The 20,963-nt window shown below is 36.5% G+C and overlaps 1 protein-coding gene across 5 annotated transcripts in view; it reads left to right on the plus strand.

The window, feature by feature from the left end:
• Positions 1-20,963, plus strand: part of LOC129790672 (hemicentin-2) — a 129,192-nt gene that overhangs the window by 63,483 nt on the left and 44,746 nt on the right. For all 5 annotated transcript variants that reach the window (XM_055828313.1, XM_055828314.1, XM_055828316.1 and 2 more), the window contains 7 exons: positions 1,522-1,636; positions 2,405-2,498; positions 6,994-7,107; positions 14,172-14,375; positions 14,988-15,106; positions 15,317-15,343; positions 15,596-15,740. In XM_055828313.1, the coding sequence (XP_055684288.1) occupies positions 1,522-1,636; positions 2,405-2,498; positions 6,994-7,107; positions 14,172-14,375; positions 14,988-15,106; positions 15,317-15,343; positions 15,596-15,740 (818 nt within the window). The remainder of the gene's footprint in view (positions 1-1,521; positions 1,637-2,404; positions 2,499-6,993; positions 7,108-14,171; positions 14,376-14,987; positions 15,107-15,316; positions 15,344-15,595; positions 15,741-20,963) is intronic.

The raw sequence follows: 20,963 nt of genomic DNA on the forward strand, positions 1-20,963 counted from the left end.
CCACCCTTTTTCGCCCACCATCGTCGCCCATTGTCGAAGAGGGGGTGAACAATTCTACATAGCTTCACTACATATATACATACATATAAAACCCCCCACAAGTCACATAAGCCACACAATTTCTGGGCGCGACAAGCATCTTTTCTACACCATACCCTGCACCCTTATACCAGCCATACATTCACTTTTAATTGTAATTGTGTGTAATTGTGAAAAGTTTGAGAATTGAAATTACAAACTTTTATTGCGGCCACATTTTATATAATTTGTCTCCGCGCCGCATATTAAATGGTTGAATTTATTAAAATTAGTTAAGAGACTATGCGGAAAAAAGCGAGAATTTTGAGGGAAAATTACTTGCAAGAGAATCCAGCACAATTAAGCATAATTCTAATTGTTCATTGGAGTCATTTTGTACATTCCGCATTGCTTTACTTTTCCACCAACATTGGAATGCTAGCTTCGAGATTAAAAGACCTTGATAAATTGAGATTTATTATTATCTTGCTGGATTCTCCGCTGAGTATGAGAAGGAGACTTTCCGAGAGTTTTAGAATCGATTTGTTGGGTCATTTTTTTGGGGGAAATTCAAGGTTTTTCATTATTTTCTTCTGAACTATTTGTTCAATACAGTAGTGATTCGCAGAATAATATTCTTTGATTATTTTCATCATTTTATATCCGGAAAATTCTGTTATGAAAGTTAATTAGGTAATAGAAATTTGACAACTTATTTAAATTATATTTTTCCGCGCGAATTATTGATTTTAAATTTGAATAATGTATTTCAAAAGCTTCATTATTTTTGTAAATACCTTTGTTTAATCTAGGAAAAAATTAAATAATTGAAATGATTTTAATTAAAACAAAGAAATACTTTGAATTGTTTTATGATTATTATCTATAAAGTCTATTTTAATTATTGTTTTTGTTTTGTAGGGGTGAATAGGGTTTAAAAACTTAGATACATTTTTTAGAAAAAAAAAACTCAAAATAACATAATTTCCAAGAAATTTAAGCAAAACTGTGTACAGAATATTTTCTCTCTAAATTTTAAATCCGTATTTGTTTAAAAAATTAAAAAAAAATAGATTTGCCATTGATCCCATCTAAAAGATTCAAAAGCAACATTTAATTTAGATGTACTGTTGATATGACATTTTTTAGATATATCTCCAACTAAATATCCCCTAGTTTTATTGTTATTCCTTTGAAATCTGATGCAATTTCACCCGCACAGCAAGAATGCCATTGCATCAGGACAATGAAAAAGAAATACATTCATATACCTTTTGCGGAAAATCGTATACCAATGTACAAAATTCCTGTTGATACCACAAAGGAGCATAACTTTCGCTGTGGAATGCAATAAATTTGTGTTGAATTGAGATTTTATGGTGCAATTGTGGTGAAAAAGATGCACTGTGGGTGTTTACATCGTCTGCCCCCTTCCCGCTGCTTCCGGCAGAGTGATGCAATTATCTCAATTCACTTTCCCCTCGTTTTCTCTCTTCGTTGCAGTTTCGATTATCGCAGTAAATCACTGTCACACGTGAGACACTGGTCAGCACCTGAAGTCTTTGGGTCTCGTGCAATGTTTAATGTGAAATCATCGCCAGCATCGTTGGACATTAAGGTGAATTTAATTAATCCATAGAACCGTGGCCAACGTACACTCTCTCCGTCTCTCCTGTTTTCTGGTCGACATAGTCACAGAGTGATTTTCGTAGGGGTGCTATGTTATGTCGGATGGGGTGAGGGGGTGCAGTACCCTGTCCATGGGTCTGCTGCTGCATGCACTGACCTCCAACCTTATATGGTGGCACCCAGAGCAGCCAACCACCCACCCACCCCTCTAAAAAAGCTGACATGCCACACAATTCACTGTGTACAACATATGGACACCATGGATGCGGCATGCGGAATATAAACGGGTATTTGATGGCACTTAATAAATTGCTATTCGCCGCAGGAATGGCTCAGAGTCGATATTTTTGAAGATAAGGTGCTTCTCATATATCCCATTTATAAAATGCGGTGACTTTCTCACCCACCCCATTCCATCTTCTGCCCAACACCAAAGAGGGTGGATATGTCAGTCCATGAAATCCAATCTGAGATAGGGTGTGAGTGCGAAGGCATTCCCATATATGCCCACAGATAAATCAAAATCGCAGATATTTTATTGCACTATTCTATATGAATTGCCCATATATATGGGAGAAGAGGGGATACTATATAGGAAAATTCGTGGCTTATGTGCCATATCATTTATAACACACGTTGTGCAGAAACTCCACGAATCCCAGGGACGGAGAGAGCGTAGTGCGATGGGAAATGGGGAAAAAAAAATACCAATGTGCTCGCTTTTATATGAGTGTGATTATTTTTCCGGTTTCCCCAGGATATCAAACGACACGATCAGGGTGTGTATAGATGCCGTATTGATTTTCGAACGAGCCAAACTCAGAGCTTTCGACATAATTTATCAGTCATAAGTAAGTAGCATTTGCTGCATTTTAAATATTATGTGGAACACAACAGATACATAGCTAAATTTTCAACTATATACCCCAATCACATATTTTATTTCCACCTCATACTGAATGTAGAGAAAAAAACATGAGTGCTGCACAGTCGGAGCTTTTCATGCAAACATACAAATTGATATTCATCATCGGCTGCGGAAAATTATATCGTTCTAGAGCTTTTGGAGGCATATATTTACATACAACCGCGTGCTTTGATAAAAAAAATTAAAAAGCTTGGTGTATTAAAGGCGTGTATATATTTTTGAATGAAATGTTAAATGAGAGGTATTCATTTTGATCAGTAAAATATCGATTTTTGAAGTAAAAATATTGTACTGAACAGCAAGAAATATAACAAGAACATTTTTTTTTATTTTATTATTAAGAAAATTGGTAGCTTTGTGGTTTCAAATCATGCTGATATATTAAAGCTTTTTATTTTATTGATAATAAATAAATAAATATTTTTCTGTCTTATTAATAAATTTGGCAATTTCCAACATTTTATTCTCTCTCTTTAATGTGTAGTACCGCTGGTACTAACTGTCATGGTATAGGACAGATTGGCTTATGTGTGTGGGGTTGGCGGGAGTCTTAAGGTGACTCTCTCTCCCAACCACCCTAGTACGGTTGGCTCAGTTACTCGTGGGCCATGGGGTCGTACGGACGGACCCACCCCATAAGTCTGAATCGTAGTACCTGGCTATGACAATTGGTATCTCATTGTCAGGTATTTTACAATTCAGAAGTGAGATAAGCCCAAAACTCGTTCGCGGAAGTGGAAAAAGTGCGTGTACGTAAAATTCGTGAGAAACGCGAGTGAAAAAAAATTCCATGGCGTCACTTTGACGTCACCGTGTGGAATTCGCGGAAAAAGTCCACCGTTTTGGGACTTTCGCGGCGTAGAGAATCGCGTTGTGGCACCCGTGTGTGCCTTTTATAGTTTTCCTCGGCGGGAAAAGTGCCGTTTTGTGTGAAAACGCGTCGAAATGTCGTGAAAATCGAGAGAAAATACGTGCCATTTTTGACATGTCGTGACGTGTTCGTCGCGAAATGCAGGGGGAAAAAAGTCCTTCGTGGGGCTTTTCCGTGGCATGGGAATCCGCGTAATGGTTCCCTGAACTGTGAAAAACGGTTTTGCAGCTGGAAAAGCTGACCGCGTGTGAAAAATTATGACATTTTCGGGCGTAATTTCAATGCGCAAAAACGTGGCGTGAGAAAAAGAGAACAATATGTGTGTGTGTGCTAGAGCGGCGCGCGCATGGATGGTACGCGTGTATGTGTGAGCAGCAGCGAGGAGCGCAGCAGCGAGCGACCAGAGAGCATCACACACACACTCACACCAACAGGGCCTGCATCGCACAGCGAGCCTGGCACGCTGAGCAGGATGCGGGGAAGAGATACATGCACCAAATGCATGCAAAATTAAAGAGAAGGGAAAATCGCAAGTATTTTCTTCTAGATTGGAGAGTGGTATTCTCCAAATTGGTTGTGTTGATATTATTGAATTTTATTTCAATGTTAACCCTGAAAAGCGCTTTTCAACCCCCTGATATTCTCTTAATGTTGAATTTTATGTTTAAACATGTTTAGGTTAAGAGAATTATGACTGATTTAAGGAATAAAAATGAGAAGTTATTCCTTTTGTAATGAATTTACAGTTGTAGGCTTTGTTTAGGAATATCATCTTTTAGATGAAAACCGATTTTATTAAAACAAAGCCTGAGTTGCATAAGAATTATGTATGAAATCAAAGGTTGAAATTTTCATGAAAAAAAAAAGAAAAAGATGAAAATTTCAAAGGGATTGGAAAAAAAAAAGAGTTTAATTCTTATGCAACGTAACAAAAAAATTGAAACTATTAATTGCAAATTTCCTTTCAGCGATTTGACAGGAAAAAAAAGAAAAGAATAATAAATGAAAAATTATATTTGTTTTATTCTTTGTTGTAAATAGAATTTATATGGAGTTGAAAGGTTAAATTGCATAAGAATTAATGCGCAAGATTCATTAGAATTGAAATTTTGAAGTAAGAAATTAGATATAACCTTAATTAGATTAAATTGAAAATTTCAAGGGGAAAGGAATGAATCATAAAGAAAATCTTATGCAATAGGAACCTGAAGAAAAATTGATTGCAATTATTGGGAATTAAGTCCGCTTATAAACATGGAAATTTCGATTTGTTTGCGGAAAGAAGTATCCATTTTGATTTTGGGTTTCGGATGTCAGTTTACCATTGCCAAAACTTCACATATAAGTTGAAAATGTGATGAATTAGTGACAAGAAATTACTGCAGGAGTGAGGATTTTAAGGGAGAAGTCCAGCAGTAGGAGTCACGAAGGATTTGCACTGGAAATGTGCATCATTCCGAGGCAATAGCGATGGGAACTCAAATAGGAATAATGGATGGCTCAAAGGAAGAGTTGGACAAGTTGAACGGATTCTATGGAATTGTTCAGGAAACCAACTGGGACTCCTCTTAAAAAAAAAGGGGGAAGAGTTGAGGATACCTGGGCGAAGGGAAGTTCTCTGGATATATTGTTTCGCATAATGAGGTATCAGGAGAAGGGAAATGTGCCTGTGCACATGGAAGAGCAATTCACTATGTTTATGTGATCAGTAGAAATACTGTGATAAACTGGCTCTTCAAACATCCATAGAACCAACCTGATGTCTCAATAGGTATGGTAGAATGGATGAATAGGAATGTAGGTCTGGGCGATCAATGGACGCATTGTAAGCTAGACAAGACATTCAGGTCATGTATTTATGCAACCAGTTAATACTAAAGACAACATTCATGAGTCTGCGTTGATAGGATGGTATGGAGAGACAAATCATGAGTCTGTGAGTAAATGATACTGGTGTAGATAAAGCATGACGAGGTTTTCGCGGAGAGGCATCATGCTTGCATGGTGGGCCTGTTACGTTGAAAACCTGAAATGTCGTATTGATTAACATCAATCCAGTTAGTCATACGGCGAATGGTTTCTCGGAGACACTAGTCTCTATGGAACGAGCTTACGGTTCCTGGAACTGGGTAAGCTAAGTCTAGACATATGTTCCATGAGAAACAAGTAACATGGCGAAAGCTGTGTTGAGAGAACCTTCTGTAGGTTCATGGGTGTGATGATTTTGTGTCATGTGCACTGGCGTACTAAATCAAACAGAACCCTTGTGTACTTGGACTACCAGGTACGGTTCCATTAGGAACAATTTGATATATTCTTCCAGTTGTCTATAGAGTTGTTGTCCACTGTGCCGGGCTTGCACTCTAGAACACATAAACCCAGTTGTTATCGCATTCTTTGCGAAGTATACTGGTTGGAAGAGGTTCCACTGGAACATTTTGATATGATCTTCAGTTTGTGCAAAGAGTTGTTGTCTAATACAGACTTGTACTCTATACAAAGGACCGCAGTTGTTATCGCATTCATTGCGAAGTATACTGGTCGAAGGTCACGGGAAAATTCGGTCAATCTGTCTTGCTTTTCCTAGCTTGTGCCGAGGACGTCACAAAAGTCAGGAATGGCCGAATGTAGTACCGCTGGTACTAACTGTCATGGTATAGGACAGATTGGCTTATGTGTGTGGGGTTGGCGGGAGTCTTAAGGTGACTCTCTCTCCCAACCACCCTAGTACGGTTGGCTCAGTTACTCGTGGGCCATGGGGTCGTACGGACGGACCCACCCCATAAGTCTGAATCGTAGTACCTGGCTATGACAATTGGTATCTCATTGTCAGGTATTTTACAAATGTTCTTTAATGTTATTTGCTTTCTTATTAAATTATTCTTAAAAGAAACTTTTTTTTTTAATAAATAATGTGTGTAAAATTAAAATGCAAAAGTTGTTCTGAAACTTTTTGTTAACATCGATTTCAGGATCCTTTCATGTTTTCTGTTTCTGAAAAGCTCTGTTTGCCAGATAGTAGGGGCCTTATGTTTAGTGAGTCAGGGATGATAAATAGTTGAGTAGGTGAAAAAGTACAATTTGTGGATGTGACAGTGGAAGGAAGGGTCATAAAATTAAGAGCACTATATCCCTTCACATTTTATAACCCCAATAGGTTTAGTGAATGTTGTCTATTTACTAAAATGCGAAGAACATTGTAGTGTTGTGAGCAAGAAATGCTTTCACACAGTATCATCTCAATATTGTATGGAAAATGTTGAACCACTGTGCAAATCTCTTTCCCTTTTTGCCCCTCCTCCCCTCCACCACCACATTCAGCCAGCAATTCCAAATGACCGAATGGTCTCGGGGTCAGTTTTGAGTTGAAGCTATTTTGTGTGCTAACATTCGACCCACTTGAAGGCGGCTGAATGTGGGTTTGCTGCGGAGGAAGGGAAATCTCCTCTCTCTCTCTAAACTACATAATAAACCATTAATAAAGTTGAGAGCCGGATGTTGTTTTGTGTGAAAAGTAAAATACACTTGTTCTGTCTATTCCACACAGTCCTGCCGGAGCATCCTATTGTCCTGGATCGCTGGGGACGTCAATTGAATGGTACCATCCTGGGGCCAAAACAGGAGGGGGATGATATTATGATATCGTGCCGTGTAGTCGGGGGTGAGTCCATCTTCAATTAATAAATTTCATTTCCATTAACGATATCCCTCCACACCATTTCACCCCAAAAGGGAATCCTATCTCTCTTTTTGGAATTTCTGCCCTTTATATAATAAACCCTCACTCCCTCTTCCCACTCTGTGTTCCCCAGTGTACCCCCAAAGGGTGTGATACGATGAAAAATGATTAACGACTAACTAATTTTGATATATATTCCTAAAATGTAGATATTCTATCGCCCACACAGTGTGTCACTTCCAAAAACCATAATTAATTGTCATTCACCTGTTAAACTTCCTGCTATATAGCATTGCAAAGACAATCTATATCATAATTAATTGCTATAAATAAACTTATATTTAGGAGCTATAACAGATTACTTATAATACCTACATAAAACTTCCCAACAACCTGAAAAACTTTCTCTTTTATAGACATTTTTTATAGGTATATTGTATTGAAATGTAACTATAGGTAATCTTGCTCAAATAAAGATAATTTTCTGGGGGTTGACGTGTAGAATGTATGTACAGTGATGGTAATTGGGGTTGTAACACGTCATCAATATGTTGGTAAAAAAAGTAAGCAAAGTTATTAAATCAATATCCCACCCTAACCACTAACTAGTACAAATAATTAGGTAGATATGCCAAAAAATTGATTTTAACCTTTATTTTCCTTATTTTAATGCTAAATTTGTCCCTTCCTTGCCTAACCACGAGTGTATTTACATATATGTATAATACATGAAATCTCTGCTATGTAGGACATGAAGGCCAAAAAACGAATAAAGGGACATTGGGACAGTCCTTTCTCAATATTCTATTCCCAAATTCAATGTGACTACATTTTGTTAGCAGGTGGTACAAATTTTATTGCACAGTGACCTCAATTTTACAAATCCAACCCTCAAAATCTTTATTTTCTACAGCCTCTGCTTTTTCACCCCCTTCCCCATGCCGTATATCGGGTGGCTGTGAGAACAACTGAAGTAGGACAGTTGAGGAGAGAGAATCTTTTCATGCACTTAATATTGAAATTTTGTCGAAAAGTTTTTCCACGAAAATAGTTTTATAAAGTTTATTCGGTGTCCTCTCGCCTTTAGTGAATGAATTCCCAACTCGTACACTTTTGCACCCTTCTCACAATTCCTCCCTCATCATTACATTCTTCCCCGCGTGCTAGAATCTCTGTGTATGGGGATGAATTCTGCAGAAGACATTGTGGAGTGGGATTGGTAAACTTGATAGATTACATTCATCTTTCTATTGTCTGCACAATTCTGAGCGATTCAACTTTTTCTCATAGGGATACAAGGAGCTCTTTCCATCAGGATGAACCCCGGCATTCATGCACCCAGACAAACTCTTGAGCTTTTTAAGTTATATACCGCATTATGAGTGTGTGCTCAACTAAGCATTCAATTCTGCCGAGCTTATAAAGCGATCAAAGCGTTTGAGGCTGGGGTGGTGGTCAGGAGGAGGTTTTTAACAACTCCAAGTCTCCCTTTTATGCAACACCATACTAAATTAATTTATGCTAAGAGTTTCAATGTTTGAGCTTTTTTCGCCACTTTTTCTTTGAGCTTTAAATTAATTTGTAGTTTAGCTTTGAGGGTACAAATAATTATATTTCTAGTTTTTCTTTGTTAGGAATTTTTTATTCATGTTTTACATAAGCTATTTCCTCTAATTATAAACAAAAAGCTCTGTTGAAAAATATTTTTATATATTTGCATAAAAGCTCCCGTTTAAGCAATTAACGGTGTTATTAAATTTGAGGAAAAAAAATGCTCGAGGGTCTCAAAATTTATTTGAAAATTGCTTTGAAAATTCACCGTAGAGTAAGGAAAACATTTTCCTGATAAAAGAAAAATAAAAATCTCTCAATTTCACCGAATAAAGAAAATCTTCGTTGCACTCGTGTTCATGGAAGTGAAAACTTTTCAAATAACTCCATTGGGATTATATGGAATTTCACATAATTTCGCACACTTCCTCGTGGTCCCAATTCAATTTCTCCAGCGATCCCACAGAATGTAAAAATATATCTTTGGGGAATAATTTGAAGTTGAGATTTCGAAGCACCCACCGAGTGTACCAAACCTTATATTTCGTGTGGACTTATTTTAGCTATCGCGCTGAAGCAATCTCCCATGTGGGGACTGCTGTGAATGCAGTGTTTCTAAATACAGTCCAATTTCAATGCACATTTCATGCATTGCACAGCAATATTATAGTTGAATGCATTTTCGGAGGTTCATTATATGAGGTTTAGCCACTAATTCCACAGCAATATATATCACCTCCACCCCCTTTAAATAATGTGTGTGGAGGAATTTCATTCATAGCCCAAATATGTTCCATATTTCGTCATCACCAAATAATTCATTGTATTGCCTTTGAGCTTTTCCCCAACCACATTGCACGTTCTTTTCCTTGTTTCCCACTCTTGCTGCAAACAATATAAATATACGTTGAATTTTCGCGAATAACACAAAATTCCGCTGTGGGGGTGGAACAAGGAGGGGTAGTAGATTGAAGCAGGAAAAAAATTATAAGCTCAAAAGCAAAAAAAAAGAGCAGGCAGGAAAAATGACTGGGGAGTCATGAAAATGCGTCCCCGGATGTAAGAATGAGAATTTAAACTTTTTATTCATTCCGCACTTTTCCAACCAAATGTTTCATTTCTTGTCATTATGCTTATTTTCTTCGTGTGCCTTCTCCGGTTCACTCAACCCCCCTTATCCCCACTTCTTCCTAACGAATTTCTTTTTTGTATTTTTCTCCCCTCGCACCACCACACACCCCCCATTTTCCATAATCGCGAGTTTTTTTCCTCCCCCACCCACATCCAACCTTCATTGAGAGTGACTGCAAAGATATGCTGTGAGCTAAATGTAAAATCCACCCGGCGTCTCCATCTGCGCGAAGATGGGGGTTAATGGAAAAATTCGTGAATTTTATTTCAAATTGAAATTTTCCTTATTTGAAATTTTGAATTTTGGAAAAATGAAAATTTCTATGTTGGAATGAAAAGTCAATCATAACGCGTCCAGTTATTAGAGTTGGTATACCACAACGCGGATGGGTCAGTCTATGCGTTGTAATTTAATTTGTGAGTAGTATTAGTAGGCAAAGTCTATTTTTTGTAAAATTTAGCAATTTAACAGATAAAAATGATTATATCTTTAGTTCTATTAGACCTACAGAAATTTCTTGACTAGTTATGGAAAGCTATTGAAATAAGCTATAATCTGACATATATTTCGATACATTTCAAGGTCACCTCCAGAACACAAAATGGCGGTTATTTGTTTGATCAAAACAGTTTTTTGCACTTTTTGTCCTCAGGGAATGATTCTAGAGGTTTCTGATGTTCTAAAAAGTTGTAGAGTTTTGTAAACCCTTTAATTTGATACTAAGATGAGCAAAATCGGTCAAGCAGTGCAGGAGATATAGCTCTTAGAACTTTTCAAATTCCAGAAATTTTCAAATGGCTATATCTTCTAAACGGCGACATAGATTTTCTTCATTTTCGGACTGGTGATAGATATTGAGTCAGGCTACAACATATCAAAATTTAAAGGAAAACGATAACAGATGTTCGGAGATATTGCCTCTTTAAGTTAGGCAATTTTTGTTTTCGATTTTAGCGCCTCTTGCGGACATTTCTGGAACTTGAAATGTTCTAGACAGTTGCAGGGCTTTTCAATACCTTTCATTTGATACCAAGATGGTCAAAATCGGTCAAGCCGTTCTCTAGTTATATTGAAAAAACACTTTTTGCTTTAAACCGCCATATTTGCTAAACGGCTTGACCGATTTTCAAGTATGAGTTATCGATGAAAACGTCTCACTGAGCACTAAAACATACTAAAATTTCAGACCTCTAACTATAAGGGAAGTGGTTGACGATAGTTCAAAATGGCGGACGGCGGCCATCTTGGATTTTAAAAATGCGAAAAAATGAAATTTTACACCCACATTTCTATAGAAAACTTCAAACCGGAAGTCTCTATCTGTTACTGTTCTTGAGCTATAAGCCAAAGTTTGGGCCACCGGACGGCAGGCCGGCAGGCCGGCCGGATCAAAAATTTTCCACCACCATTTTCGTAATGTGGGATGTCTAAAACGTGCTTATACGAAGTTTGAGCCCGATCTGAGGTGGTCGGTTTTTCCGATGATTACAATACTTGGTATGCCACGATTGTGGTATACCAACTAATTAAGGTTGAATGAATAGTCCTCTGTTGTGTCTGCAAAGAATTAGTTGGTGTTCCACTTCGTGGCCAACACCAAGTATTGTAATCGTCGGATTTTCCGACCACCTCAGATCGGGCTCAAACTTGGTATGAGCACGTTTCGGACAACCCACATTCCAAAAATGGTGGTGGAAAATTTTTGATCCGGCCGGCCGGCCGGCCGGCCGGTCGCCCAAACTTTGCCTTATAGCTAGAGAACGGTAACAGATAGAGACTTCCGGTTTGAAGTTTTCTATAGAAATGTGGGTGTAAAATTTCATTTTTTCTCATTTTCGAAATCCAAGATTGCCGCCGTCCGCCATTTTGAAACACCATGAACCAGAGCCCGTATAGCTAGAGGTCTGAAATTTTAATAAGTTGTAAAGCTTAGTGAGACGTTTTCATCGATAATTCATACTTGAAAATCGGTCAAGCGGTTTAGCAAATATGGCGGCCTAAAGCAAAAAGTGTTTTTTCGATATATCTCGAGAACGGCTTGACCGATTTTGACCATCTTGGTATCAAATGAAAGGTATTGAGAAGCCCTACAACTACCTAGAACATTTCAAGTTTCAAAAACATCCGCAAGAGGCGCTAAAAACAAAAACAAAAATTGCCTAACTTTAAGGGGCTATATCTCCCAACATCTGTTATCGTTTTCCTTTAAGTTTTGATATGTTGTAGCCTGACTCAATATCTTTCTCCAGTCCGAAAATGAAGAAATTCTATGTCGCCGTTTAGAAGATATAGCCATTTGAAAAATTCTTGAATTTGAAAAGTTCTAAGAGCCATATCTCCTGCACTGCTTGACCGATTTTGCTCATCTTAGTATCAAATTAAAGGTTTTGCAAAACTCTACAACTTTCTAAAACATCAGAAATCTCTAGAACCATTCCTTCGAGACAAAAAATGCCAAAAACTGTTTTGGTAGAACAAAAATCCGCCATTTTGTGTTATGGAGATGACCTTGAAAATTATTGAAATTTATGTCAATTTATAGCCTGTTTTAATACATTTCCAAAACTAGTCAAGAAATTTCTGTAGGTCTTATAGAACCAAAGATATAACCATTTTTATCCATCAAATTACCGAATTTTACAAAAAAAATTAACTTTGCCTACTAATACTGCTCACAAATAGTATTACAACGCATAAACAAACTTCTACACGTTGTGGGACACCAACTCTTATAACTGGACGCGTTATGATTGACTTTATAAAATTGATATGTTGCTCGTTAGATACTAATTTTTGTTAATGAATCTGCAGTTTACCTGAAAATCAAGATATACATAAGGACTTAGAAATAAAATGGAAAAAAATATTAATAGAGAATTTAAAAAAAAGAACTTCTCAATTGAATAAATTAAAAGAATGATAAAAGAATGCAAAATTAAAAAAAAAGCTGTGTCTGAAGGAAACACAGCTGAAATTTTAATGAGAATAAACGACTCTAGAGACAACTCAAAAATCAGGGTTTGCGAAATTTTCAAGAAATTTCTGGACTATGCATCTGAAGTAAGATCCTGAAAAATAAATTGAAAATTTCTCGATATTGGGCCTTATTCAGCGACTAAGAAACCTTTGAAATTCGCTTGAAATCTTGATATTTCAGTACAAAATTCAAAGATTTCAAGGGTTTCTTGGTCGCTGAATTAAGCCCATTGTCTTTATTTCTTCATCATGTTCATAAATCTGAATGGTTTTTTAAAATCTGATTTTAAAAGTATCTTCAAAACTTCCTCCTTTTCCAAATTTTATGTTTTATGTAATTTCTCTTAAGAAAAAAAGCTTAAAGAACTTTCAGCACAACCCCCTGGCATTCAGTGTCTCGCGGCTACGCGGTATTCAAGTAATCCTATGGAAACACTCATCTTTCCTATTTAGCTGCACGAGAGACTCTCATTCATATCACGATAAAAAGTCTTTACTACTTGTCCTCATCATGACAATAACAACCGCGAGCCAGGAAATATGATGAGACACATTATTTATGTAGTCAAAGAAAATGTTTTATAGCTTTCATGTGTCTATTTTTCATTGAGGAAACTCACACGTTATATGTATGGCAATTTATGTATGTGGAATCTGATGGATTCACCCCATGGGGGAAATCACAAGAATATAAGCTCACACAAGGGTGGCTGGATGAGTGGGAGAAGGGGAGCTCTTTCACTTGATGATGAGACGGGTGACGTTGAGAGAATGAATGAGATATGGAAGCCACTTTTTTCTGCAGCAGCAGCAGCAGCCTTGGTGGTGGTGTAATATGAAAAAATGCAAATTAAAGTTTAGCAATGGAGCGAAAATTAATGAATTGGCATATTTAAAATGAAATCTCAATGGTGAATGGGAAGACGTATTAAATGCAAAGTGATATCATTAATCAGGAGTAAAAAAGTGGGGGTTTTGCGATGGATGGTGCGAGGGATATGAAAGAACTCGAAAAATGCAATATATAGGTGGATTTTAATTAAGCAAATCGAACTCTGCTTTTTTTGTTACTACCACCCTGGCTATACCTTTTCTCTTTTCTCATCAATCCACATTGGAGGATTTTTTTTTCACGTGATTCCGCACCAAATGGTGGGATGAAAAACTATTCCAATCATTCTTTCATTGGGCATCCCCGTGTAAATGGGAGTAATGTTGAAACAAGGAGTAAACATTTAACTTTGAACTGAAGGAATGAACAATAGATATTGGATAGGATTCCCAAATTGACGTCCATATGTATCCTGTTCTGGCTTTTCTTTGATCCTTCTTGGTGAAATGTATGTAACAACTTCCGGTATATACGATGTTTTCTACTCAATTACAGGTCGACCACAACCTGAAGTTCGATGGCTCGTAAATGGACTTTTGGTTGATGATCAATATGAACAAAATTCAGGAGATGTCATTGAAAATCGACTGATGTGGCCGGCTATTCAAAGGACGGACCTCAATTCAGTTTTTACGTGTCAAGCTACCAATACGCTATTGGCAGAACCCAAAGAGAGTAGCTATGTACTTGACATTTATCGTAAGTATTTCACTTCTTTTTTTTTCTTTTAGAATATATAGAAACTCTCATGTGTATCGCTATAAAATGTTTATTTTAATTTGTATCTCTCATGCCATTGCTCCACTTTTACTCTGATGGCATTCCTTTTCAAGCTCACCTCAGCATCATTCACATACCCCCAGACTTGAAAAAACATTCGAGATGACACTCGACATTGCTTGAATTTCATTTCATTCAAAAGCATCAAGAATCAGAGTTGGGAAAAAATGTTTTTCTAGCTTTTTTCTTATTTTTTTTATGAAAATCAGTTTGTTTTTATTTATAAAATCTGACTTTTTTATTTCAACAGTTTGAATATTAATTTTTTTAAAATAATGTCAATAAAGCTTAGAAAGCTTCGCGATTGATTTAAAGATATAATGTAGAAATAATGTTTCTTGAATTATGTACAGAGAATTATGATTCCTAATCTATTAAACTTCATAACTCTGTTCAATTGAAATGATATTCCAAAGAGAAAAAGCTCAATAAAAGCTCATCTGACGTTCTCAAAATAACTTTTCATCTCCCTGTGAGGAAGAAAAGAAATATTTCTTAATTTAAAAATACAACAATTTTTCAATGTTGCAGTTAAACCATTGGAGGTGAAGATAAAAGAGCCACCGGGTCCTCTGGTAGCTGATCGGAGATACGAAATAACTTGCCAAAGCTCAGGTTCGCGCCCCAATGCAATTATCACGTGGTACAAGGTAACACTTTGTTGGATTTTTTTTCATCTAACATACAATTTGTACAAACTTTTTCCCTCCTTTCCCTCATGGGGGCTTTTGAATGTGGAGCAGCCGGAAGCGATCCAACTGCACACACAAATGCCTTATATGGAGGAAGGGCGAAGTGGAAGAATGTTTGGGTAATTGCAATAAAATAATAAAAACAAAACTATTTCTTTCACGCGAAAGGGAAAGCGGCAATTGCGAAGGACACGGGTATGTAAAGCAATTTAAAAGAAAAAAAAAGTTTATTCTTAGAAGTAGGATTTTCTTTTCTTTTTTTATTATTTGCCCACCTTATGTGGTTTACCCAACAACCACTGAACAAATGACTGTAGCCACATAGCATTGAAATGTGTTTAATGTGGTAAAACACTTTGCGTGAATTTTATCAGAGACGAACAAGGAGGTACAATGTTGGAAAGTTTAATATGTATACATTTTCTTGCATATCCCCCCACCGAACAGGATGACGTTTTGAATAATACCACCCTTTCGGAATTAAGTTTCGTGCCATCAACGGAGGACGATGGAAAATCCATAACGTGCCGAGCGGAAAATCCCAATGTAAACGGATTGTTTCTCGAAACCTCACTCAAATTGAATGTTGTTTGTAAGTATTATTTACTTTTTCTCAATATAAAATTTCATTCTTATTGATAAGCAAATTTATTTAAGAGAAATTACAAAAGATCAGCAATATTTTGAGTAAACAACATTTTAAGTTTTTTTTTTCAAAAGAAAAATTTAGAAAACTCCAAATAAACGTGCATAGTTCAAGCATAAAGTATTTATTAACATGGATTTGCATATAAAATAACACATTTTGTTGCTTTTTTTTACTTGAGATTCCGTGATGAATTTTAATTTGTAATTGAATGGTTGGGATTTTCACTGTGACCTCAAAATTAAAGTTCATTTATGTAAAAACAAATTGTTTATTAGAAAGGTATTTTTGTGAATTGAACAAGAATTTCTTTTTGTTACCTATGAACAAAAAAAAAGCTTCACACACAGCACATTTTCACGAAAGCTCGTGAATTTATTGTTTAATAATTTTCTAACCAATGGATTGCATTATTATTTGCATGCATAATATTATTTTAAATATATGCATTGCTTTTCACAAACCCACGAATACTAATGAAAACATAAAGGGATGTAAAATTTATTGTGTACAAGCATTACAAATTTTGCTTAATTAAGCAAATTCGAGGTTGGTATTGGATTTGAATTTAGCATGAGGGGAATATATATGTGATGGTTCCTCGTAATTACCTTACAATATTTCCACGAAATTTTAATTAAAATGACTAAAATTGAAAATTTAGAATAAATTTATTAATAAGTGATGCACATGATTAACGTGCCAATAAGTGTCAGTATAAATTGCATATTTAATTGACATATTCCCATGCTCTGTCCCATTAAAGGGTGTCAGAGAAATACATTTATTTAATTTGTGTCGATAATAAGTTAATTTTAGATAATTTTAAGTGTTTCTCTAAAATTTTCAGTTTTTTTTATAGCTTAAAAGTTCCTTTATAAGCTTTTTTTTTGAGTGTTTTTCCTATTTTTCAGTAACTTTGTAGACCCTAAGGAAGGACTCAAATTGTCCAAAACATCAATTTTTACTCTTTTAACATGAATATTCCATCTTGAAATTGAAGTTGAACTCTTACATTTAATTTTTTTTAAAGTAATTATCTAATTAAGAATTAAAATTTATATTCTAAGCACCTCCTTCATTTCCAAATACGTTATCTGAAACAGTCCTTCAGGGTTACATCTTTAATGCGCAACACTACTGTATGCATATAACAAAATCGAGTATAGGAAGATTCGCATGATCTCTATACGGAGCTTTACTCAACTTTTCCCATAGGTATTTATTTATTTTTTGTGCAGTAGTCGTTCTAGACTCGAAAGCTCCATACATGGGCATAGCAGTCAGACATTGAGTGCAAATCCGTCAAGTAGATGAGTGGATTTTTCGGAGAGTGGCTTCTGTTTGTTGGGAGAATCATCCATTGTGGGGGGATTTCAAGTAAATATTTTCAAATACTCTTTTTGTGACTCCTTCCCGCGTGTCCCCTTGTGCACAATTCACTTCCCACAATTTGCCTCAACCACCATTGCCGCTCGAGAAATTTTGGCAGTGGCAAAAACAATACACTTTGTGGTGTATTTGCTCATGTACTCCACATACCCACATAGCACCGTGAATTTGTAGGTGCAATGTGTGCTTGTGCGGTTAATATTGGGTCTAGTTTTGGGTTATGCGGGCTGAACTTGGCTGCAGCCAAAAGAGAAAGAACCAAATACGTCCTGAATAAACATACTGGGGGTCATGGAGAGCTCTTTAAAGTTCTCATCGCACTTATCCTCCTATCTCTTGTGCTGTATTTGAATGTGAATCTTGGCAAATGTTCTGTTCGTTTAATTATTATACTTTTTTATATTTCTTGTATTTTTTTTATAATTATGTACCTATTTTAATTTATTTATTTAGCAAAGATTAAAGTGTAGTATTTATTACAATTTTTAATTTAATATTTTATACATAAATTAGATTTTTTTGTATACTACCTAATATTTCTTTTTAATTTTAACCTCAGTTCTATACTGTCTTAGAATATTTTTTTAAAGTTTTTTTTCTAAAATAAACAAAAAAAAAATACCGAAAATAAATAGTTTATCTATGTATCTTGTGTATTTAAGATATAAGAATAAAGATTACCTTAAGAAGTTAGCATTAAGATAACAAGAATTCGTAGAGGGGAAGCCAAACTTCACAAGAACCCTTACAAAAAATCCTTCAACTCTATGCAATTTTCCTTTAAATTCTATTGAATTGTGTAGGGGAGGGCGGGGCTAATAAAGTCACTTAAGGGTTTGGAAAAAGCCTAAAATATCATATTTCCTAGCTAGATAGAACAAAATGATCTGAGAAAGAGTTGTAGGGCAGTAAATTTCCTTTAGAAATGAGCTATACATTTCGTTTTATCTTTCTGGGAAATATGATATTTTGAGCCTTTTCTAAACCCTTAAGTGACTTTTTTAACCCCGCTCTCCCCTACCTACATACAACATTGGAGTTGTGTAGGTACGTTAGTTTACCGAGTTCGAACACAAATAATACATTTACTATAATTTGATTCGGTAAAGACATCTTCCCTTTGGAATAGCATAAATTCCTAAAGTGTCGGCCCTATCTCTTTCGGGTATTTGAGAGCAAATATTTTGGTAAGTTTTACCTCACTTGAGGTGCTGTGATTTCCAACCCCGAAACTACTATTGGGTGAGAACTTTCGAGACACCTTCTCACCCAAATGCTGAATTCCATCCTTCTCTCTTTTGGGGTCCCACCCAACTCCCTGCTGCGTGGTGTACGATCTATTGAATTGCATCTTATACAACTCATTCCGTGGCCCCATACTGGGTGTCACACCATTCCGAAACGAGCGGGGGGATGATGGTGGATGGCACACACACCCCATTTCGGTACAGAGAGAAACTTGTGTGTAGCTTTCGGCTTTTGTGTAAAATCGAAATGCACACACCACCATCCAATTTCAACTTATTGAAATCATTCACAAACTACATATACATACATGGAATGTCACGAAAGTGGTTAGAATTCCACTCGTGCAAGTATTTTGTGGAAATCCTATAAGCAATTTCGATTCTGCTGGAGCACAAGTCACCCATATAGCCGAATCCTCAGCACATTGTGTGTCATATGGATAGTTTGCCGGCGGAGGGGGTGGGGTATGAGGTGTGCGGCAGCCCGAATGCCAATGGGGGTGGGTAGAAAGTGTCTGTGTGGGGTGTGTGGGTACCAAATACTCGTGCACTCTGGGTTGGAAGAAGTTTCACATGTAGAAATCCTTGTCATCATCTTCCACTTCTTACACTTGTGCTTCTTCATGTTTCTTCCATTGGTTGGCATGGTTGCTTCAAACCAAAGAATAGCAATGGAAGTATGCGACCCCCCATACCCCAAACATTGGGGTTTTGGAGAAGAACGAACGAAAAGTCAAGGGAAAATCTTCGTGCCTGATGACTTTTCAGGTACTTTTCCTAACATAAGAAGTATAAAGTTAAAAAGGTAAAGGATTGTGGGAAAGGATAAAATTCCAATGGTGCACACACAGAGATACTAAAACCCACATATATAGCATCTTGTTGTGGTTTAATCATGAAGATAAAAAAAGAAACGGAGTTCTTTGACTCATAAATTAAATTGAACTTTGTCAAAAGCATATTATTTTCTCTCTTTTTTTTGCATTTTATTCCATCCATGGCTTGTGCTTCCTTAACTTTCTTCGGTATATCATTTGTGCAAAATCTGTTGAGACCTCCTGTTGTTTGATAAAAGGGAAATTCCTCGTGAGGGTGCATGCGATTTCAATAAGATTATACCCCCAACAAATCCACCACGTTCAGCTGAAAGTGGTCGTTTTGTAAATTTATTCAGAGACATGGTAGATTGTAATTGATTGAGGAGGTAGTTCCCAGGTTTTCCAGGTATATTTCTTGTATATATATTTTACTATCAATGAGCAGCTTTTACCTTTTTTGTGGTTTTTTCCGATGGCATAAAAGTTGTGCTTTTACCACTGATTTTCTTGCTAATTTATGGTAGCAAATATTTTATATTCTAATTGAATGTTTAACGATTTTAATATTTTGAGTTTTTTTCTAAATTTATTTCTCTAATAAAAAGAGAAAACTATCGATTTTTAAAAAAAAATTTAATACAAATTTTTCAGTTAAAAATTTCAAATTTGAGCTTAGCCGTTGCTATTCAATTCTATCAATTCTATTGAAGCATTAAAATTCAATAAAAGGAAAATTTTAATACTTCCTCGTGTCTTTGAGAATGTCTTGTACAACTGAATGCATTTTCTTCTAGTTCCATCATCATCTTCGTTTCACTGTTCTTAGCATTAGAAGTACACCTACCTCTATATTGTACCTACATCTCAAGTGATTTCAATGTGGCGGTTTCAATGCAAAACGATTTAAACTCATTGAAGCATTGTGTAAGGCAATGGTGTATAGCAATGCGAACAAGAGACACTCCAAATCTTCACCTTCATGCTGCACCTTTCGGGTATAGAATTCACTGTGCGGTTGCACATAAAGAGTCCCTAATTTTACGCCATTTACATCACATACTCACACGCTGGGTGCATGTTGTGTTTCAATGCGGAAATCAGTATTCCCGACACACAATACCTGACCTAACTTAGAGGATATTTGAGGAGTTTCTGCATCCGTCACACCAACATACTAACCCCAAACGCCGTGTTGATGCCCTCATCCTCCGCACCCCCCATAAAATCTCGCACCATTGTGCGATCACAGCACAAGTTTTGTGTGCAAACCCCCAGAAGGTTTCAACAATAAAACTAGTGGGACACTCTGAGGCATCACAGAGCTTCTCAAATTCAACCATGAGAGGCAAAGAGATAGTATGAGGGGGTGGCTGTTGCAGATGCCCACTCCTCCCCCCTCTAGTGTTGTAGCCTCTTTTAACCCCTTTGTATGCAATATTATGGTTCATGTACCGCATACGAAAACAATCTCGGTGGATGTTTGGTGGATCATCGATTAAGGGGGTGTACGGGTGGTGTATATATATTTCGCAAAAGACAAAGTGACTATCGCAATCAAAATACCCTTCAGTATGAAATTGCGAAAATTTTCCGAGGAAAATGCAATGCTCACCAATGCACTTTAGGACCATCCTATTTGTCCTTTCATTTCCTAGCCATATCCTGTGTGCACTCAAGTGTGTATGTGTGTGTAGAACAAGTACAAAGTGGTA

Source organism: Lutzomyia longipalpis, chromosome 2, assembly GCF_024334085.1.
Source record: "Lutzomyia longipalpis isolate SR_M1_2022 chromosome 2, ASM2433408v1".
In the NCBI taxonomy this organism is placed as follows: Eukaryota; Metazoa; Arthropoda; class Insecta; order Diptera; family Psychodidae; genus Lutzomyia; species Lutzomyia longipalpis.